The following is a 22,218-nucleotide window of genomic DNA, read 5'->3' on the forward strand; positions in this document are numbered from 1 at the left end:
GAATGTATCGGAAGAAAATTACGTATATCAACAGACCCAAAATTGAAAAAATATATATATTGGGAGCTAATAAAGTATCTTTATAAGAAAAAAATTATATCTTCATTGAATGTATTATGTATCTCAATCGACTCAAAATTGAAAAAAAAATATATTGAGAGTTAATTAGCATTCATATGAAGCAAAAAAAGTATATTAAGAGCTAATTATGTATCTCGATAGATTTAAATTTGAGATTTTTAATAATTATATAAAATTTTAGAATTTTTTGTATTTAAGCTTTAAACTATTGAAATTTATATTTTTTGTACTTAAAAATATGTCAAATATACTAATATACTAATTTTATAATATTAAATATGTGATGGAAAAATTTAAAAAATTATTAAGGAAAGTACCTCAAACAAATTGAAGTATGCACTCACACTTAGACCTGTAACACAGTTCAACCTTGTAAAGACAGCCAACAAGGTATCTGCTTTCTTGTTTTCATCGACAGCACCCCACCCCCACCCCCACCCCCACTCCACCCCACCCCTTCATATCTACCCCCACCCCCCACCCTCCTCTTTCATTCCCATTTCTCTGTCAAAAGTAGTAGTAATAGGTAAGCTAATTACAGTTCTAAATTTTCTTGTTTTCTTCGTATTCTTGTTTTCCATTGATTTATTCTTTCTGTTTCTTGCATCAAACGTCTAAAGATTTGTTCTTTTTAATGCCATATAGTCTTTTGAATCAAATTAATAGGTACTTGCAGCTATATTCATTTTCTTGTTTTCCACTGTGTTATTCTTTGTGTGTCTTGATTCATTGTTGTAAAGATTTGTATGTTTTTTCTCTGTCAAAGTAATTGGTAAGCTAATTGCAGTTCTAATTTCTTGTTTTCTTTCATTTTCTTGTTTTCCATTGTGTTATTCTTTGTGTCTTGCTTCAATATGGTAAAGATTGGATATTTTTAGTGCCCACCTTAGTTTTCATTCCCATTTCACTGTCAAAAGTAGTACTAATAGGTAAGCTAATTACAGTTCTAATTCCTTGTTTGTTTTGCATTGTGTAATTCTTTGTGTGTCTTGCATCAGTGTTCTAAAGATTTGTTTTTTTAATGGCCTCTGCTTCCGTATCGCTTTCTCTCTATCAAAGTAATAGGTACAGACTAAGCTAACTCCAGTTTTAATTGCTTGTTTCTTTCATTTCTTGCTTTGTGTTGCTTTTATTCTTTGAATGGGAGCTTGGAGTAATTGGTAAAGTTGCCGCCATGTGACTTGGAGGTCACGGGTTCAAGCGGTGGAAACAGCCTCTTGCAGAAATGCAGGGTAAGAAATGCAGGGTAAGGTTGCGTACAATAGACCCCTATGGTCCAGCTCTTTCCCGGGCCCACGCATAGCTTGATCTTTAATGCATCGGCCTGCCGCAAGCGTTGTTTTTATTCTTTGTGGGTCTTTCGAAAATGTTCTAGAGATTTGATTTTTTTTTCCCATGCTCACCTAGTCTTTTATCTCTATCCCTGATCTGATCTCTAAGTCAAGGTACGAGATACCACTGAGCGCTAATTGCATGTTTTCTTCATTTACTTGTTTTGCGTTGTTTTATTCTTCGTGGGCCTTAAATCGATGTTAAAAAGATTTCTTCTTTTCACAGTTCTTGACAGGAAGACAGGAATTGGATTACACTGATCAGGAAATGGATTCTGCAGCCATGACTAGCGTTTGTGGAAAATCTGCTCTTTGCTCTACTCCTGTAAGACCATTTCTATATGTGATGTTGTTACCCCCCTTGGTCCATTTCCGTTTTATACGACACAAACCTATTTGGTCCACTCTAGATGGCACATTTTTCTATGTTTGGGATCTCTTTGATCTTAATAATATGCTCTTATGGGAATTGACATGATACTGAAAATACTTTTGGTAGTTAAGTACTAACAAAAATTGAGTTTATGTGTTAAAGGTGTTTCTTTTTTCTTAACCTACTTGAAACATCATCATATAGAAAGAGAGGTAGGGGCTTATTTTCTTTTCACCTTGTTTGGGTTCTTCTATGTCAGCACGTTGTCTCTTTTTCTTTATGCACTCGTTCTTTCATATGCTCACTTCGTTGCTCCTTTCTTGTCTCCGAGTAATGATCTTGATTCTGTAGTTAGCCTTGAACTTTAGATTCTTTCAAATGCTTGTCATGGTTTGCACTAAGCTATGTAATATTTGGCTGCATGTTTACAATAGGGTTTATTTTTGGGGAGAACGACTGGTATTAGGAGCTCGCAGTGTAGCTTTATGGCCGGAAATAGGATAAACTTTCCAAGGCAGAGAGCTCAAGCATATAGAGTTAGTACTAAATCTAGCAAACGTGGTGGTGCTCTTACTACAACATGTCGTGCCGAGAAGATTCTAGTGGCAAATAGAGGAGAGATTGCTGTTCGTGTGATTCGAACTGCCCATGAGATGGGAATTCCTTGTGTTGCGGTTTATTCAACCATAGACAAAGATGCCTTACATGTGAAGCTAGCTGATGAATCTGTTTGCATTGGAGAAGCACCTAGCAATCAATCGTAAGTTATCACGAACTTGTTGTTCTTATTGGACAAAACTAAGTTAAAAGTTCTTTGCAGTTTCTTATCTTTTTTGATCTTCATTTCATAGTTTCATATCCAAGAATTATGAAATTTACATCTGCATTTACCGTGTACAGGTATTTAGTGATCCCAAATGTCTTGTCGGCTGCTATCAGTCGCGGATGTACAATGTTGCATCCTGGATATGGTTTTCTTTCCGAGAATGCAGTTTTTGTTGAGATGTGCAGAGAACATGGAATCAATTTTATTGGGCCGAATGTAAGTTCTTACACACGTCATTATCTTCTTAGCTATATAGCTATATCAAACCTGTAGCCTTCAGTATTTTGCATGGTATCCAATATCCACGTTGTATCCCGTAGGTACTAATGAAGTGGGAGCACAAAGGTCCACCATGCAGAAATATGCCGAGTTTGATCACCATTAATTTAAAAATGAAGCGTCGTCTATTCTTTGACTTTGATCTATTCATATTTAGTTATTAAAGCCCATCAACTCAAGACATTAAAGTTAAAAGTATTTATTAGTATTGGTGTATAGTGATTCCCGGGATAAACTGAAATAGTTCTCAGCGTCGTGCATTTTACTTTAACCATGAGAGCCATAATGAACGTGGTTACTCGTCCAAAGGAATGACCAAGTGGTTGACCCAGGGTGCTTTGTGTATTAGTCGAGGTGCGCAAGCTGGTCTCAAGTGTCGACACCACAGACATAAAAAATTTACGTATGGTTTCTCAAAGTATGAATAAATGTAGAAACATCATTTAAAAAGGTCTATCTTAAAATTGCAGCCTGACAGTATAAGAGTCATGGGTGATAAATCCACTGCCAGAGATACAATGAAGAATGCTGGTGTTCCAACTGTGCCCGGAAGTGACGGACTATTACAGGTATCACTGTGTCATGCCATAATCTTTTGAGTCATTTCCTATCATTTGGACATCCACGTGCACATATGTTTTTTTATGTCTGTTTATGCACGTGTTACTGTTTTGTGCTTATTTATCAATAACTAGATAATCCCCATTGTAGAGCACTGAAGAAGGTGTGAGACTCGCCGAGGAGATTGGTTATCCAGTGATGATTAAGGTAACTTTTCTCAAAACTGAAGTCGTTTGAACTATCACATGCTCTGTGCTGTGTGGTATCTTACATATATCCCTTTTACTCTATTGACGATCTCAATATATGTGAAAAACCTGTCTTCAAATATTTTTTATGCATTTGGAGACTGATTGGCTGAAAAGTTGCTGAACTTGTGAAGCATTTATTGTTTTGAAGGCAACAGCTGGTGGCGGTGGGCGGGGAATGCGTCTTGCTAAAGAACCTGGGGAGTTTGTAAAATTATTACAGGTACTTACCTTGGCATCATATGTGAATCTTTAAGTCTCCAAAAAACATGGTAGGTGAAGATTAGTTCGCGTGCTTTTGACTTCTTATTGTACCAATATTTCTTTAATCTCTGAAGATTCATCCAATAAGATTTCTGGAATTTCTATACAGATGAAAGTTATATTTTCTGTACTTTGTTGCCAATGAAACTGATGTGTACAACAACAACAACAACAACAACAAAAACAAACCCAGTGTATTCCCACAACGTGGGGTCTGGGGAGGGTAAAATGTACGCAGTCCATACCGCTACCTCCGATGCATGAAACTGATGTGTACTGAAAAAAAAAAAGAAGGCGAAACTGATATGGCTGTCGAACATCCTCTTTGCCTCTTCCTGCACTTGCTTTTTCAGATATTTTTATTAGTATTCCATGAGCATTTAATAATATCTCATATCACCTGTGCATTATGTACTTCCATGTTATGCCATCACTTTAACGGAAACTCTTCTTACATAAGCTGTGGTTTGCACAACACTTCTTCCATGATTGTTATTAATTAATCTTTTCTGTGAACCATACATAATTTAGCAAACCCACAAAGCCTATCATGAAGCATAATTTCTTTAAACCAGAATTGTGAATTTATCTCTAAGCTTTGTCTTTTTCAACTTTCAGCAAGCTAAGAGTGAAGCAGCAGCGGCATTCGGAAATGATGGCGTTTATCTGGAGAAGTACATCATAAATCCAAGGCACATTGAATTTCAGGTATTATTGCACCAACTTCATTAACCAAACGTATCTTCTAAGCCAGGAGAAAATGAATTGATGCCACAGAAATCAAATTTTCACGTGAGTATGGAAAGAACTGGAAGGAATACAGTTTTTTAAAAATAAAACCACCGTGTTTCGTAAAGAACTGGAGTACAGTATCAAATAACTGACAACTCAGATGTTGGACATCACATCTTACAACTGCTCATGAGCTGTTGTCTCAGGTCTTGTGCGCACATAAAATGTCAACGTTATGGATGTATGCTTCTTTTGTATTGACACATTGCTCCCTTATATTGGGACTTGAAGTTCACATAAATATTTTTCTCAAAAAATCTTAGAAAACAAAAAAACACTTTGCTACTTGTGTAGCAATAACGAACAACTTCTAGAATACGCACAAACACTATATATGTTTAATATTAACATTTAAAAGTTGTCATCTGTTGGTGAATGGTTGGTGATTTTATATTTTTGAAACTGGTAACTTGAATGGTTGGTGAATTTTCATGCGATGAGATGCAGAATCAGGATAGTTCCTGTGCCTTTTTCTAATCTGATTTAGGGGTAGGTTATGTTGCTCGGACTCTATAAAAATGTCAGCGAGTGTGTGTCGGATTCACCAAAAGAAGGCTATTTTTGAAGAATCCGACACGGGTGCGGCATCAAAAGTGAAGGGTCCCACGCAACTTAGGTGATAGGTGCTAGGCATATGATGACATTCGTCAGTTGTTAACTATTAATGAATCTTACTTGTACTTAAGGTACTGAAGGAAGAACAGAAGATACAAGAGTAGCAAATGACAATTATTTTTGTATAAAACATTATCATGGTTCCTTGGGAAGAGAAACAAAAGACCTAAAACAATCTGTTGGGACGTATCATGGTTTTATGTATTAGATATTAAAAGCTCGAGGAGCAAATCCGTTTGTAGAAGATGGAATTGGAGTCGACAAACATGTTCTGGTTCTTGATCTCTTTCTACCCCACTTCTTTTACTTTCAGTTAGCCTGAGATTCATCTTTTTCCTGTTTTATCTGTAATTCAACTTATCTTTATTTGAGTTTTCTTTTTAGTCAATTCAGTTAGGAACTCAGTTGAACCGTTTGCCCTTGGCATCCATGTGTGATAAACGTTAATTAGATGACCATTAGAGTTGCTGGTAAAGTTGCTGCCATGTGACCAGGAGGTCACGGGTTCAAGCCTTGGAAACAGCCTCTGGCAGAAATGCAAGGTAAGGCTGCGTACGATACACGCTTGTGGTGGGGCCCTTCCCTGGACACCGCGCATAGCGGTAGCTTTAGTGCACCGGGCTGCCCTTTTTTTTTTCTAGATGACCATTAGAGTGGATTTCTCTTTCTAAATTATCATCTTTAATGAATCTCATGCAGAAAATTCTATAATCTTGGTCTAATGTATTGTATCTATCTAGTTTATCTTATAGGTGATATCGTTGTTAGTTTTACCATATGGACATTGTATATACAGTTAATATGCTGATTTACAGCTTCGTTCTATATGCAGGTTTTGGCAGACAAGTATGGTAATGTTGTACACTTTGGAGAGCGTGATTGCAGTATTCAGGTAGGTACAACGTTAAAGAAATATCTATTTCTGATATTTTGCATTTATTGTGATCAAAAAGCTCTTCTGTATTATAAATTCCGTTGCTCATTACCGATGCTTCATTTGTCAAACATGGTTGTTTGAATGGTCCGACACTCCTGTCTTTATTCATTAATCTATGCTTAAGGAATTCATTACATTATTAAACAATGTTAGTAAGTTTCTAGCTAGGTCGAGTGGCATAAAATGGCTTATTGACAAACCAAACACCTTCGAAATGGCTTACTTGTGCAGAGAAGAAACCAGAAGTTGTTGGAAGAAGCACCCTCTCCGGCATTGACGCCAGAGCTGAGGAAAGCCATGGGTGATGCAGCCGTTGCTGCAGCAGCATCCATAGGTTACGTTGGTGTTGGTACCATAGAGTTCCTATTGGACGAGAGAGGGTCCTTTTACTTCATGGAAATGAACACTCGTATTCAGGTGATAGAAGCTCTATTCAATAATTTCGCTTTGCAGATAGTTCCAAGTTCAATGATAACGATGTAATCCTTTTCTTTTCTTTTCTTTTAATATTATCTTAGCAAATAACATAATATGTCAATTTGCTGATATCTAGGTAGAGCATCCAGTGACAGAAATGATATCATCTGTTGATTTGATCGAGGAACAAATCCGCGTGGCTATGGGAGAAAAGCTCCAATACAAGCAGGTAATGCAAGGAAATGAGTTGCTAACGCTTTCAAGATTATGTTTCGACTTGCACATTATCAAAATGAGAGTTCAAAAATTCGTATTGCTTAAAGTAAGTTGCATGAATAAGTGATTCCACCATTTGATGGTTGAGTTCTTAGTAATTTCGGTGTGTAAAAGTAACTTTGTAACGTACAAAAAATGAAAAATGGTCATGTTTAGTGCATTGAATTATATTTTGTTGATAGAGAAACGACTAAGAAATGAAATCTTCTTCTTTGAGGAATGATGATATCTTCAAGATTGCCGAAAAGAATTAAGTTTGATTCTTTTGTTTTGTTTATTTTTGTGTTCTTGTTTACAGGAGGATATTGTGCTTAGAGGACATTCAATCGAATGTCGTATAAACGCAGAGGATGCTTTCAAAAATTTCAGACCTGGTCCAGGTATTATTGAATTTTCTGCCTGTACAATAATTTTTTTTGTTTACGTCATGATTTGTGGCCTTCAAGGCAAAGTCTGTCGAATTGCTTAATTTGCAATTTAAGGTTGAATCATACTCCATTGTGATACCTATCGGCCTGGTGAAGCGAATCAGTCTATGTTTTCAGAACGGCGTACATTACATTAAAAGAATCTTTCGATGTTTTAATATGGAGACAATAGGTAGATGATGAATTCTTAATTTCTCTTACCACCATTCCTTGCCTATTAGGGTGAGTTTAACCCCGATTAAACATTTTAGAAGAAATTGATATTCTCGAAAAAAAAGAGAACAAATTGTTGTTCAATTCTTGAGTTCTTAAAATTTACATTGAAAACCGTCTGCATTAAAATGAAACTTATGAAAAGAAAAATGACATTTACGATATGTATTTCTGAATTGCTCTTTGTTGGACATGTTCGACAGGTTCTAAAGCAGAATAGACGTTACTCTCATTGTTTTGCATTTAATCTGATATATCTGGAAACTGAAGTTTGTTTTCTTCATGAATAGGGAGAATCACTTCATATTTACCAGCTGGAGGTCCATTTACGCGTATGGATAGCCACGTTTACCCTGACTATGTGGTTCCACCTAGCTACGATTCCCTGCTAGGAAAGGTGGATTTTCTTTCTCTTTACTTGTCTCATTCTCCATGGACCCCGACCCCCTCGTACATTGTTTTGGGGACATGTATTGTCGGAGCACTTGGGAGGTCATTAATCTCTTCTTAAGTCGCTGCTTAATGCTTTTCCCATTTCTAATTATCCAAATAAAATTGCCACAACGTCCAGCAGAAACCATGGAGGTTGGTACACATGTTTGCTTAGACCACCGAATGAATGTTTAACACAATAAGTAGATGTTTGCGGAGTAAATCTTATGTAAGACATGTGCTTTTCATCTTTTATTTATCACTGAGTCTTGGCTTAGAGATGTATGCAAATCCAAAGTAAAGGCGAATATGTCTCTTACTAAACAGAGAACATATAAAATTTTGATGTTACATATTTTGTTATTTTGATGATTAGTATATGCAATCATAAACGAGTATATGGAAGTGCCTAACAGATTAAAAAAAAGGCAGCCAGGGGCGCTAAGTTCCTAGTATGCGCCGGTCTGGGGAAGGGCTGGACCACAAGGGTCTACTGTGAGTAGCCTTACCCTGCATTTCTGAAAGAGGCTGTTTTTGCAGCTCGAACCCGTGACCTCATGGTCACATGGCGATGACTTTACCAGATACGCCAAGGTAAGTTGCTCGGACCCTCCAAAAATGCTGTCGCACCCGTGTCAGATGTATTTTTGGAGGATCCGATACAGACCCGTTTTTGAAGAGTCCATGCATCTTAGACGCCAAGACTCCCTTTCGAAGTGCCTAACAAGTACTACATCAACATTCTTTGTTGAAAGATGTAAACCGGGCATACATATAAGTATATTTATGACCTTTGCAAATGCTGGCACCAGTTACTCTCTGGACTAATAATTAAAACTTTGTTTTATTTCCAAGTGAAAAGAAAAGGAGTTGTCTTATGACTAGTTATCCTCATTTTGTATGTTCACAATTATTTGTTCTATTTTCCCCCGTGATCCATGTGAAGCTAGTTACACTTGTACATCGTCAAGAGAATGGCACTAGTAGGTATATATTTGCAGAATCCATCTTCTTGGAGCTCATCTAGTTCAAGACATGATGCCTGTGAAGCGCATCCACATAATGCGATACGGTGTTGCATTGGATCATGTTATGGCCTTTACAGCGTGTGAACGCTGTAGGCTCACACGCTGTAGGCACATCAACGATTAGTTTATATAGATATCTTTACTTTTGAAAATCTTAACTATCTTTCGGTAGTCAAGTTACAAGCATTTAAATGGATTCTGTGGTCTGGACTCGAGGAACTTCTGTTGGGGTTAGATCTTGGAAGTATGTGACTGTTCTGCAATTTCTCATGTCGATGATCGTTATTTGAAGCTGGTTGATCTTTGTTGCAGCGTGTTCTACTATTTCCGTCTATTAACATATCTTTGTTTTCCCAATTATTTTTTTATGAAACTGTTGCAGCTCATTGTATGGGGTCCCACACGCGAGAAGGCTATTGAGCGCATGAAAAGAGCACTAAGTGACACCATTATTACTGGTATGACCAACTTTCTACTGTTTTCTTGAACTTATGTGTGCTTATTTGCACCGGAAATTAGAGTTGGTTCATTAAGCTTCTGTGAGAACTTTATAATCCACCCAACACTCAAATTTCCTTTTCTTTCGACAGGAGTTCCTACCACAATAGAATATCATAAACTCATCCTTGATATCGAGGTAGGTAGACTACCATGTTCTTAACGTGTATACAGATTTAGAGGATTTGACGAACCTAATCTTTCTTTATGTCCATTGTTCAACAGGACTTTAAGAACGGGAAAGTTGATACTGCTTTTATTCCTAAGCACGAGGATGAATTAGCTCCGGTAAGTAACTGAATTGACATCTTCAAGTCTTTAACCTACACCATTACCATCTTCATCGTCCATTTCGGCTGCTATTTCTTGCTTGCAAATTGTAATGTAGAAACGCGGAAGATTAGATAAAAAAACACTTAGAAACTGTGTAACTATATGATAAATTGTTATTGAAAGCTACATTTTCACACTTCGATCTCTAACAAATTGAGTCGGTTATATGAATCTCCATCGATTCATTTAAGCTCATTTCATATCATCGCGATTGTACTAAATATAATATTAGAAGTGTTCTAACAAGTCTAAACCTATTCTCATTTAGCGACTATCTATCGATCTTTTTCTTTCATATATTTAGCTAAGTCTGCATTATAGTTCTTGAAAGCTACATTTTCATTCACTGAGGCTGTATACACCTCAATCCCTAACAAATTGAGTCGGTTATATGAATCTCCACCGATCCATTTAAGCTCATTTCATATCATCGCGATCATACTGTAAATAATATCGAAGTGTTCTAACAAGTCTCAACCTATTCTCAATGAGTGGATATCTATCGATGTTTTTCTTTCATGCCACGTTATATTTAGCTTTGATACCAAGTATTTTGTAGGTCTTTCGACTCGTTATTCACTAGTAATAAGTTGATATTTCTACTTTGTGATTGCAGCCTCAGCAAATTGTTCCAGCAGCAACCAAGGAGCTGATCAATGCCAATGCTTAATTATTCTTTGGTCTTTTTGCTTCTTCAGAGAATGTGTAGTTTTGGACTCTTCAAAGATTGTATTTAAAGATACATTAGACTGAATTAAATTTCTCTCTCAAAATTGCCTTATTATGTACTCTCCTCTAATTTTAGAATCAATTTTTTTTCAACAGAAAAAAGTTTGTATATATATATATATATATATATATATATATGTAATCGGTCGGATAGAAATGACCGATGATTAATATGTTGGATAAAAAAAAGATCGATGATTAATCTGTTGAACTAATTACTATAATCGGTCAGCTTTTGAATACCATTGGTCTGGTCGATAATCGATTTGTTCATATATTGATCGGATCGATAATTGATCTGTCCATATGAATCAGATTTTCAATTAATTTGTAATTTAAAAAAAAAAAATTGATGGGAGGATTTTTTTTGTAATTCTTGACAGTTGGTAATTTGTGGATTAATTTATTAGTTTTATAGCTTAGTAGTTAAAGTTTAAATTACAATGTTCAAAAACATATCGTTTCACTAAAAAAAAAAAACTTATAGTAATTTATTTAATTGAATGATAGACTTGAAAAGGCTATTTAACAAAGAGTTTCAACAAAAAATGAAAAATAATACGTAGTAATAGTTATATTGGGTGCGTTTGGTGTAACCAAAGTTATTTTAGGAAAAATATTCTCCAACTTTGTAATACTTTGTTAAAAATTTTTAAAAAATGTATATATTTGTTAAAGAAAAACAAGCTCTTAAAAAATTAGGAAAATGATTTTTTTCAATAATATAAATTGGCAAAACAAATTTCCTGAATTATATCTTCTCGCCTCAACATTTAAGACGTGCATAATTTTAACAATCTACCAAACAACCCCTAAAGGTACATTTATTCATTTTCTAATAATTCAAGCGGCATTTCTGTCCTTTTCTATAATATTACTTCACATATTTTTCTTTTTTCTTTTTTTATACATAAAAAGGATATTGAAGTTATAGTGCGCCGGAACCCTCGCCGCCATTCTTTTGGCTCGCTGGTTCCCTCCGCTCACCCGCCGCCGCCACCGCCACCGCCGCCGCCGCCACTGCCACAGCTATTGTACTCATAGTTCAGTTATCAGTATGCCAACCGTTAGCGTTGGAAGAGACCGTTTGTTCGAAGCCCTAGGCCGTACTTACAGTGAGTTTAATTGACGCATGAAAGTAGTACTTTCAATGTTAGATTGAAAATGAAATTGAAATTGGAACTTGTTTTGTTTTTTTTTGGTATGGATTTTCAGCTGATGAAGAGTTTGATGAATTGTGCTTCAAGTTTGGTATTGAGCTCGATGATATAGTAAGTATTACTGAATTCCTTATTTCTGACATTTGAATAGATTTTATTGAGGGGAAGCCTTGGAGTAACAGGTAAAGTTGCCGTGTGACCAGGAGGTCACGGGTGTAAGTCTTGGAAATAGCCTCGGATATGGGGAGCCTTGGAGTAACTCATAAAGTTGCATCCATGTGACCAGGAGGTCATGGGTTCAAGCCTTAAAAACAGGCTCAGATATGGGGGATCCGTGGAGTAACTTGTAAAGCTGCTGCCATGTGACCAGGAGGTTACGGGTTCAAGGCTTGAAAATCGACTCGAATATGGAGAGTGTTGGAGTAAGTTGTAAAGCTGCCTCCATGTGACCAGGAGGTCACGGGTTCAAGCCTTGGAAACAACCTCGGATATTGGGGAGCCTTGGAGTAATCGGTAAAGTTGCTGCCATGTGGTCATGAGGTCACGGGTTCAAGCCTTGAAAACAGCCTCGGATATGGGGGTTCCTTGGAGGAACTAGTAAAGTTGCCTCCATGTGACCAGTAGGTCACATGTTCAAGCCTTGGAAACAGCCTTGAATGCAAGGTCAGACTATGTAGAATACACCCACCCCTTGTGGTGGGGCCCTTCCTTGGACCCTAGGTATAGCGGGATCTTTAGTGCACCGGACCACTTTTTTTTTTTTTTTTTAATGAATAGATGTTGTTCTTTTTGTTTTTGTATGTATGGTTTTAGAATATGCATTTTGTAATTGAAATATTACCCAAGTCTAGTGGAGGAACAAGGATTTTCACTAAGAGGTTCAGGATACAAGCTTTATATCCAAGAAGTTGTGAATTGAGCAAATTTGATGCTCCTGCATACTCATGCATGAGGAGATGTTCTTATACCTGTCTTGAATTAGAATATGCATGTGTAAGTGGCGGAGTTAGGATTTTTGCTAAGGATTGAAAATGTGTCTATCGGAAACAACCTATCTACTTCTTCTGAGGTAGTGGTATGGACTGCATACATCTTACTCTTCCCAGATCCCAATTAGTGGGGCTACACTGGGTATGTTGTTGTTGGTTGAAAATGTGAATTTTCAAGGTCGGGTAGGAATCTTCCCTCCTTTCGTAAAGGGCCGGGATGTCTTTGTTATAGAGCTTTTCCCTCTCCCATCGACTTGCACCTGTGAAAACTTGTCAAAAGAAAACCCAATCGATCAAAAAATTTTTTGGCAATAGTGATGAAGCCGAAGGGGTTCAAGATATACTATATATAAGTAAAAAATAATTTTAAATAATTTATTAACATTATACCTTTCCACTCCTACATCTGTCCCATTTGATAGCTTCATTACTATTTTGGAATCAAAGTTTTCTTTCAATGATTGTGATTTTTTTTTTTTGAAGTATTGTATAAAATTTTGTTATTTAATAAAGTTGTCTGTGGTTTCCAAGTATGTAACGTTATATTCAAAAAGTTGTGAACTGAGCAAATTTGATGATGCTGTAAACTCATCACACACGAGAGATGTTATTCGGACCGGTAACATTCTGGGGGTATAAGGGTAATTTGTATAGTCGTATGTGTTTCCTCTCGTCAACAAGTTTTTTTGATCCAAGCATTGTGTTGTTGGTTTTCTATTGAGTTTATGCATTTATGAAAAATGTAGACAACAGAAAAAGCAATACAGAGAAAAGAGAAGCATTTGGATGAAGAGGGGACGGAAGACGATGGAGAGACCATATACAAAATTGAAGTTCCGGCAAATAGGTGGTCTTCTCTGCTTTTCATAATTACATTGCTGAATCTATTTTCCTGAGTTTGTAGAAAGTTTTGGAGATTTTTATTATGCTTTGAGTAGTTGGAAATAAGTATAACTATTTTCTCGGTTATCAAAAAAAGTATAATTGATTTTCTTTGGTGGCTTACTAGCATTTTGCACTTTAGTTTAGTGGAGTGTCTTTTTTTTTTTAGAATGTTAAATTATTCGTTATCCGGAGGATAACAACTCTGCTTTTACTTTAGACACTGGCAGTGTAATATGTCTTTATTCAAACTGGTATTGCAGATACGATTTGCTTTGTCTTGAAGGACTAGCTCAAGCTCTCCGAATATTTAATGGGCTTGACCCCATCCCAACATATAAGGTGGCGAATATTGGTAAAGAATCTATGCTTGAAATGCATGTAAAAACAGAGGTACTACTTGCTAAAGTAATGTCTGTGCTAAGTATTTTACAACCATTAAATGTGGTAAAGCCTAGTTGGTTATAGAGATTTTTCCTATTGCATTGACATTTCTCTTTTCCTGATTTAGACATCCAAGATTCGCCCGTATGTGGTATGTGCTGTTTTAAGAGGAGTAACATTTGATGAGGCTAAGTACAATAGCTTCATTGATCTACAAGATAGGCTGCATCAAAACATTTGCAGGTATTTCTAGACTATAAAGGCAGTTTGAAATTCCTATTAACTTTTCCTTTTCAACTGAATTTTCTTTTATTGTTTAGGCATAATATAATAAATAATTGCCCCAAGCTTTCGATATAATGGTAAGAGTGCAACTTCTGATGTGTGGGTTAGGCACACGTTACTGGTTAAACCAGACCATGCTGCGAACAGAAGCTTGGTATTTAAGTGGAGAAGGGTAGAGGGACGGGTTTATTCTTCTAAGTTTCAAATGAACCGTTGGCCCTTAAGATTTCTCGATTATAAAAGATAATCAAGTTATTAAAATTTTGCTCTTTCTAAACATGATATTAGAGCCAACAAAAATGTCGGGTTCAAATCTCACCTCCTTAGAAAAAGATCTCCAGTGTTTGGCCCAAGAACAAGAATCAAGCCACACGTGACGGGGCTGTTGATACATAAGATAATTAAGTGATTAAAATGTGTTCTTAAAAACTTAAGCTTAGATGCATTCTCGTAAAAAAACTTAATCTTAGATGAGATGGTTTCACACTTCAACACCTATTTAATTCTTTTAATTTCCTTGGTATCTGTTAGTCCTACATGATGTCAAATTTTGGTTAATGACATCTTTAAGCATGGCGATCATTGGATCTTTTTGTTTCGGTTGTAAAAATACTGTAAACCTTTTTACTTATGCGGTCTATTCTTAGCTCTCATGAGGAATCAGCGAGTAGATAATTTTTGCTGTTTTTTCTGAACTTATGTGAGAACACGATGCTCCTGTACATGTTTGGATCCTTCAGTTATTCTTTTTACTCTTGATGGGAATTTTACTTGTAAAGAAATTATATAGAAACCTTAGGTTGGTCAGTAAATGAGACTGGATGAAACAATTACTTTAATCATGCGTGTTAAACTTATTTGTTGTGAAAAAATAAAAAGAGCCTTGGGGATTTCTATCCCATGATTTCTGTGCCTTTCATTACAGGATTACTTTAATCATAGAAATCCCATGATTAATCATACTACTTTTGAGTATTTTGGGGAATCACATCCTTATTATCTAAGAAAGTCCTGCATATGTTTTCTCTTGCTTACGTTTGGGTACTCATTGTTTGTTCTCTTTTTTGCTTTTTTTAGGCGAAGAACCTTGGTGGCAATTGGTACCCATGACCTAGATACAATTGAAGGACCATTCACATATGAGGTATATGCAAGTTGGTACAGCTAACTTGTTTCAAAGTTATTCCTGTATCGCTGGCTCTAAATTAGAGTGGCACACTGATTTTTCTTTATGTATTTGGTTCTTGTGTACTGCATTCTTTTCCCAAGTAGTTTCTGATGGTGGATGTTTAAACTTTCTCCCCTCTAATTTCAGGCCTTGCCTCCTGCAGAAATAAATTTTGTGCCCTTAAAGCAGGTAATTGGTTTGTTTTAGCAGTTGGCTTAGGTTATGGTGGTGTTAAAGCTGATATTTTGTGGTTGATTTTTCAGACCAGAAACTTCAGAGCTGATGAGCTGATGGAATTTTACAAAGTAACTTATCCCTTTATTCTTTGTCTGTGTTGTTGTTCTTGTTATTATCTTGAAGATTCTTTTAAATTATTTTTTTTACTTTAAAGACATCCCTAATACATCATTGCGGCTTATTTGCAGTCTGATTTGAAGCTGAAGAAGTTTCTGCACATAATTGAGAATTCACCTGTGTACCCTGTTATATATGATTGTAAAAGGTATCCAGTTTACAAATGAGCCTTTTGTTGCATGCCCAATGAACTATATGCTTTTTTGGTAAAGTAATAATTCATTTATAATAATTGTTGGAAACAAAAAACTAGTTGGAGACATTAGTTGAGGGTGTTTTGGTTAGATCAAGGGGATTCAAACTCAATTCTTTTGTAGAGTAGCAAGTTGCAGACAGAAAGAGAGATTCTACAGATTCCGTGGATGTGGGAAGGGAAGTGGCATGAGGGGGTGGAGGGGACAGAAGAGGCGTCTTAGGTTTCTATGATCTTTTATTTAAAGAGGAAGCATGGTGAAGACAAAAATTGGGAGTTTAGATTTTTAATCAGGTAGGGGAGGAAAAGAGGAGGTGAGGGAGGCGATGGTTTATTGTGTGGTGGGTAAAGCTTCGGGGCGAAATGGGTTCACGTTGGCATTCTTTTAGCAAGGTCGGATATAAAAGGGAAGGAGCAACGAGCTTCAAGAATTATATATCTATTCTCCTAGTGGGAAACATCTAGGAGATAATCTATAAGGTGCTTTCTGTTGGACTAAAGAAGGTCCTGGACGAAACTATGTTTACTTGCCAAAAAGCTTTTGGTGAGGGACAGATTCTAGATGAAGTTTGGCTACTATCTTCTACAACTCATTATTCACTCTTTGTTCTGCAGGACTGTGTTGTCTTTACCACCCATTATTAATGGTGCACATTCGGCCATTTCACTGAAAACAAAGAACGTGTTTATAGAATGTACAGCCACAGATTTGACGAAGGCCAACATTGTTCTGAACACGATGGTAGGAGCTAGATGCTCATTTTCTTTTCCTCCTTTGGTATGCTGGGACTCTGACTAATTAAATATTATATGTAGGTAACTATGTTTTCAGTGTACTGTGAGCGGAAGTTTGAAGTTGAACCAGTTAAAGTAACATATTCTGATGGAAAATCGTTTGTGTATCCCGATCTTTCAATCTACAACATGAATGTGCCTTTGTCCTACATTACTGGCATTATTGGAGTTCAATTGCCAGAGGAAAAGGTATTATAGAGTTTTTCCATTCATGCTCTCTTCTTATCTCTTCTTTATGTGTACATAAGTTTCTGTCATTTTATCATCTTATTATCTTCATGACAGTTATGATATTGGTCACAAATGTTCTGCAACTTCCAATACTTAAGACCTTCAGCATTTGGCCGACAGAAACCAGTGCCTATGGCAACTATAACAAGTCCACATGGTTGCATTGATATCAGTGTATAGTGGTGGATGTCATTATGCTTGAAAAAATATCAGGGTGTTTTTCTTTGTCTTTAATATAACTCAATACCTTTTAGGAAAGTAGGACATCCCAGAAATGCATCATGTACAATGATAACTGATTTTCAGTGACAAGTTAGTTACATTTCTTCTTGTTTCTTTTTCTTTATCAAAAAGCGATGATAATTGTTTTTTTGACTACTTCCATGTTTGTCGTGAAGCAATGAGTACCAATTCCCTTCCATCAGATTGATGGAAACAGTGGTACCAATCACTGTACTAGAACATCTTTCTCTTAGCTGCCACTAGATGGGATTTCGAAAATATTCTATAGCTTGGTTTATTTGGAAGGAGAATTGTGCATAACTATATGTCCATTTGGATGAAATTGCTTTGAAATTTTTTCATCACGCACAAATTTTCTTGGAGTAAGTGTGAGATTTAGCGAGAATATATATTTTTTTCGGAGAATGTATAGTTTCGGAGAACTACTAATTTGCTACAACAGTCAATTTTTCAGTATTGGGGCGGAATAGGTCCAATTAGAATGGATGGTTGTAGGGGATTCATATATCCGACTAACTAGTTTTGGGCTGCGGCTTAGATGATGATGATGATGTACAAGTTGCAGCTCTTGCTGCTAAAATTTAAGCATATTCGTGGCACTCTGAATGGATTTGAGATTTCCACAATTTTAGCATCCTTTGAAAAGTGAGTAATATAACTACAGTGGATGGAGGCATGGAGCTAATTTCTTTATAGGCAATATACATATGAACATTGGAGTCATCAATTTATGATCTTATCCTCCCCAACATTCTACAATGTTAGTATCTCTCAAAAATTGAATCATTTTACTAGAATAGATGGTGTTATTCTTAGTAGGCAATGTACATAGAATATTGGAGTCATCAATTTATGATCTTATCCTCCCCAACATTTGAAATTAATAGATCTGAATGCTGTCTTAAGTACTTTGATAGCTGTTTTGGTTTGGGGGGGGGGGGGGGGGGGATTGGGGTGGAGATTATGATTTTATCCATGTTTGGCATATTGAATTAATGAATGATGGCGGATGACACAACCAACTTGGAAACCATCTTTTTCCTGATTTACTCTCTAAATCGTAGTAATAAGTAATACCTGCAAATACTTTTAATTGATATAAAAATAAAATAATATCTACAAAAATTTGCTCTTTTTGGAAGGCAGAAGAATGCCCTTAAAGCTGTACTCTTTGTGGGGGGGATTCATCGACCTGTGACGATGTAGGAAATTGCATTTATGTTGCAAAAAGAACAAAAGAAATGAAAAACAAATTTGAGCATCCGAGTTGCCATCCAAAAGGCTTTCTTTGAATTGCTTTTCCATGTCTTGAATGTGCTTCAGAAAGTAGCATCAAATGTGAGGCGGCAGTATGATTTTGATTCACTGGCATGGTGTTTGGATATCTCATGAACTCATGGTACTTCTGTTGACTTTAGTAGCATGTCGTTTCTGGTTCCGCTGCTATAATTTGTATGAGAAGGTCATTCAGAATTTTCAGTACATATTTTTCAAATGCTCCTCAGAAATTTGTCAGTAGTTTGTCGTCTTTTTTCTTTTATGTGAAGGAATTGTGTTGCTTTTTCTGCTGTATTATCCTGTGAGTAGAAAAGAAGATGGAAATTTTTCTTTAGACACTAAACAGCCAACAACATTTCAGGTGGCTAGTTTGTTGCATAAAATGCAATTGCGTGCAGAGAAATCTCTATCAGAAGATAAAAAAGTCAAGTTTGTTGTATTTGTTCCTCCCACAAGAAGTGATGTTCTTCATCCATGTGATGTAGCGGAGGTATTTGCTTTGATGCATTACTTCTTAGAGTTGCTATCCCACCATAGCTGTTGTGTCTTTGTTCTGATATGGATTCAACCTCTCAATCATTTTCTGAAGGATGTTGCAATTGCTTATGGTTACAATGAGATCCCAAAGAGAAAACCTGCATCTTTGAAGCCTTTACCTCTCAGTCAATTCAGTGATCTAATTCGGACGGAGGTAATGTGCTTATACACTTCTATGTTCGTATTACTAACACGGACTTCAGGCTATCATCAACATTTATGTCTTTGCAGAAGGCGACATCATTCTCTGTTGTGTTTCTGTATAGTCTCTTTTACATATTATCTTTAATTAAATTATTTCTTTTCTTGATATCACCTCATATCGGAATATAGTTTGGCACCTTTAGGGGTCGTTTAGTGTGAGGTATAAGTAATAATAGTCCTTGGGATAAAATATGGGATTATTTTATCCCATGTTTGGTGGAAGATATTAGTTTGTCCCGGGATTATTTATCCCACCATTCGCACTATAGTGATGGGATAAGTTATCCCATCTACATGGTGGGATAACTAATCCCGGGATAAATTTTTTCCCAACCAAACGATCCCTTAGATTTCGTTAAATAAACTTTAGCCTTTAATTCAGTTCCAGATAGGAAGAGGCTTTTTTTGGGGGGTGGGTGGGGGGGATGTCACAACGGCTCAATTTTAATTTCAATTTTTTTTTATTTCTGGTTGGATTACAACCCCTTCCTGTGCTATGCATCCTTTCTTCATTTATTTTTTTTGATCAGGTATTCAAATTTGGACTTCAATATTGAAGTCCTTTTATTAAGATTTCTTCATAGAATGTTGTAGTTAATTACTGCCTATTGAGATGTTATCTTGTTGGACTATATGAAATACTCTTTTTTAAATGCAGCTTAGTGCTGAAATATCTGGTGGTAGTCGCATAATCTTTCTAAAAAAGAATTAATTTGTGCTTTTCTTCCTAATGAAGTCGCTAGACAGATGAAAGAGGAGATAGTACATAGAATAGAGATGTTAAACACTTCGAAGAAGGCACATAGTAGTAGGGAGTTTATATTGCATTTGATTTGTTTATTTTCCTGGAAAGAAGATGGAATTGTAAGTAGTTGACACTTGAGACTCATCCCCATTACTGCTTGTGGTGGTTAAGAGGGTGAGGGCTCCTTAGGTGTATTCTTTTGTTGGGTTAGTGGCACTGTTTACATGGTTGCCCCCCAAAAAATAGAAGTGGTCCTCTGTGTGTATACTCGATTATGTTCTTGATTCACAAATATTTTTGATATCTTTGCTTCCCGTCTAACTTGATGTTTTTCCCATTTTAGATTGCAATGGCTGGTTATACTGAGGTGTTAACATGGATCTTGTGTACCAAGAAAGAAATTTCCTCCATGTTGAACCGTGAAGAGGATAGCTCTGCTGCGATTATTGCTGATTCTCGTACATCTGAATTTGAGGTGAGTCTGCCCTGTCCCGAAAAAAAGTAAATCGTCAATCGACTCTATGGTCCCCATGCCAGAATTCCATTATTGCATGATCTAGACCGTTACATAGGAAGAAGAAAGATTTCGATTTCACTTTGCATAGTGTTCTTGATTAAGAAGACAACATTTAATTTAGAATCTGGTGCATGTGCAATGAGATAAATAAAAGGCTGATCAAAGCATATCAGTTTATATCAATTGTTTTATGCAGTGTCTTGGTGGGCTAAGATTGCCTTCCCTCCCAATTCACATCTTGGGTGCATCTTGCCTCAATGCCTCAACATTTTTTGAAGTGCTTTTCAGAATTAACACAGGTTTCTTCATGTTTGACTAGCTCAGATTCTTTGGTACCTTCTTTACCACCAATGACATTGGTTGTGCACTTCTTTCAAATAGTAATTTAGCTTTCACTTGTTTCTTGGAAGCTCTTAGTGCTGCAGTTCACATGCTCTCTGACTTTTTTTAGACCTAAAAGGTCCAAGTTAGCACTGCAAAAACTTTATACAGAGTGCACAGGTGTAGTGACCTCAAAAGATGCACAAAAATCAGACGCACTGCAAAAGCTTTGAACAGAGACAGGTGTAGTGACCTCACAAGATCCACAAAATCAGATGCCATGTACTTGAGCTAACCAGTTAAAAGATATAAAATTGTAAGCTAATTCGAAGCATGGCCACATGTGCCAGTCCCTCATATCTTACTTATTCCTTTTTTAAGATGAAGGTAACCCTGGTGTCTAGGTTAGCTTGTGCACACTTCGGCTAATTCCATGGGATACCTGCCACCACCCACCAGCAATAGGTAACGAGTAACTCTATCCACCAAGGCTAGGTTAGATGGGAAGCAATCACAGAGTATTTTTGTCGGGATTTGAACCTGAGACCTCATGGTTCTCAACTCACTTCATTGATAACTAAGTCACACCCTTGGGTGCGTAAGAATGTATCTTATTCTTCCTTTCCATATATGTCACATAATGCATGAAAGAGTTTTGCTTTGGGACTTGAAAGTAAAGGGAGAAAGTACTTTGCAGAGGCAGTTAAGCTAGATGATGATAAAATACTTCTTGTTGTATCCCATTCCCCTTCATCCAGTTTAGAAATTTTTTTATTACCTACTTAAAAGAGATACTACTTTGTTTACCGTTCTGCTGTTCTTGACATAATTAAATGCAAACTGCTGCAGACCATTTTAATTTGTATTCATAGTTACGTACCAAATGCTGGTAATTGAAACAGCTATTACTTTACAGGTTGTTCGGTCTACTCTCATGCCTGGACTATTGAGAACTGTGGGGCATAATAAGGACCATTCAAAGCCTATAAAGGTAAATGAAGATAGCTAACTTCTGCATGGTTTCACCTGCCATTTACCTTATTGCTTTAAACTGCGAACTAAGCTCAAGATTGCAATTAGTGAATTGTAACTTGTAAGTAGGGGTGTACAGATCAAACCATTAAGTCAAACCGAACCGACGAACCAAACCAAACCGAGAAAAAAAAACCGACTTATGGTTTGGTTTGATTGGTTTGCCGTTAGAAAAAAAAATCGACCATTCTTGGTTTGGTTTGGTGTTAACAAAAAAAAAGTCAAACCGAACCCGAATC

The 22,218-nt window shown here is 36.5% G+C and overlaps 2 protein-coding genes across 7 annotated transcripts in view; both read left to right on the top strand.

Moving 5' to 3' along the window:
* Window positions 1–367: 367 nt before the first annotated feature.
* On the top strand, window positions 368–11,031 carry LOC107838710 (biotin carboxylase 1, chloroplastic). 4 transcript variants are annotated; one of them, XM_047394207.1, is made up of 17 exons: window positions 368–471; window positions 1,639–1,737; window positions 2,220–2,545; window positions 2,686–2,827; window positions 3,361–3,459; window positions 3,602–3,658; window positions 3,851–3,922; window positions 4,582–4,671; window positions 6,203–6,262; window positions 6,539–6,724; window positions 6,861–6,953; window positions 7,299–7,380; window positions 7,932–8,038; window positions 9,484–9,559; window positions 9,692–9,738; window positions 9,825–9,887; window positions 10,549–11,031. In XM_047394207.1, exons 2-17 carry the CDS (start codon window positions 1,681–1,683, stop codon window positions 10,600–10,602), a joined length of 1,611 nt encoding a protein of 536 aa, XP_047250163.1. In that variant the 5' UTR covers window positions 368–471; window positions 1,639–1,680; the 3' UTR covers window positions 10,603–11,031. The 4 variants fall into 4 exon arrangements, with proteins under 4 accessions (XP_047250163.1, XP_047250165.1, XP_047250164.1 ...); XM_047394209.1 differs by having other exon boundaries at window positions 420–607; XM_047394208.1 differs by lacking the exon at window positions 368–471 and adding an exon at window positions 589–747.
* Window positions 11,032–11,507: 476 nt separating this feature from the next.
* LOC107838711 (phenylalanine--tRNA ligase beta subunit, cytoplasmic) overlaps window positions 11,508–22,218 on the top strand; it is a 15,306-nt gene continuing 4,595 nt past the window's right edge. Inside the window, exons 1-15 of one of the 3 annotated variants that reach the window (XM_047394240.1) lie at window positions 11,508–11,776; window positions 11,877–11,932; window positions 13,557–13,657; window positions 13,956–14,085; window positions 14,204–14,319; window positions 15,439–15,505; window positions 15,677–15,718; window positions 15,793–15,834; window positions 15,955–16,031; window positions 16,692–16,818; window positions 16,893–17,060; window positions 18,985–19,113; window positions 19,213–19,314; window positions 20,453–20,584; window positions 21,864–21,938. In XM_047394240.1, the coding sequence (XP_047250196.1) occupies window positions 11,719–11,776; window positions 11,877–11,932; window positions 13,557–13,657; window positions 13,956–14,085; window positions 14,204–14,319; window positions 15,439–15,505; window positions 15,677–15,718; window positions 15,793–15,834; window positions 15,955–16,031; window positions 16,692–16,818; window positions 16,893–17,060; window positions 18,985–19,113; window positions 19,213–19,314; window positions 20,453–20,584; window positions 21,864–21,938 (1,422 nt within the window). In that variant the 5' untranslated portion in view covers window positions 11,508–11,718. Of the gene's footprint in view, window positions 11,777–11,876; window positions 11,933–13,556; window positions 13,658–13,955; window positions 14,086–14,203; window positions 14,320–15,438; window positions 15,506–15,676; window positions 15,719–15,792; window positions 15,835–15,954; window positions 16,032–16,691; window positions 16,819–16,892; window positions 17,061–18,984; window positions 19,114–19,212; window positions 19,315–20,452; window positions 20,585–20,822; window positions 20,961–21,863; window positions 21,939–22,218 lie in introns of those variants that run through there. The other 2 variants (XM_047394241.1, XM_016681877.2) reach the window with 2 other exon arrangements.

This window comes from Capsicum annuum, chromosome 8 (assembly GCF_002878395.1).
Source record: "Capsicum annuum cultivar UCD-10X-F1 chromosome 8, UCD10Xv1.1, whole genome shotgun sequence".
Lineage (NCBI taxonomy): Eukaryota > Viridiplantae > Streptophyta > Magnoliopsida > Solanales > Solanaceae > Capsicum > Capsicum annuum.

Bases quoted from the DNA above. Each gene is read 5' to 3' on its own strand.
- LOC107838710 (XM_047394207.1), top strand. From the start codon at position 1,681: ATGGATTCTGCAGCCATGACTAGCGTTTGTGGAAAATCTGCTCTTTGC. The intron at 1,738-2,219 runs GTAAGACCATTT...TGTTTACAATAG, and splicing joins CTGCTCTTTGCTCTACTCCT to GGTTTATTTTTGGGGAGAAC. The intron at 2,828-3,360 runs GTAAGTTCTTAC...TTAAAATTGCAG, and splicing joins TCAATTTTATTGGGCCGAAT to CCTGACAGTATAAGAGTCAT.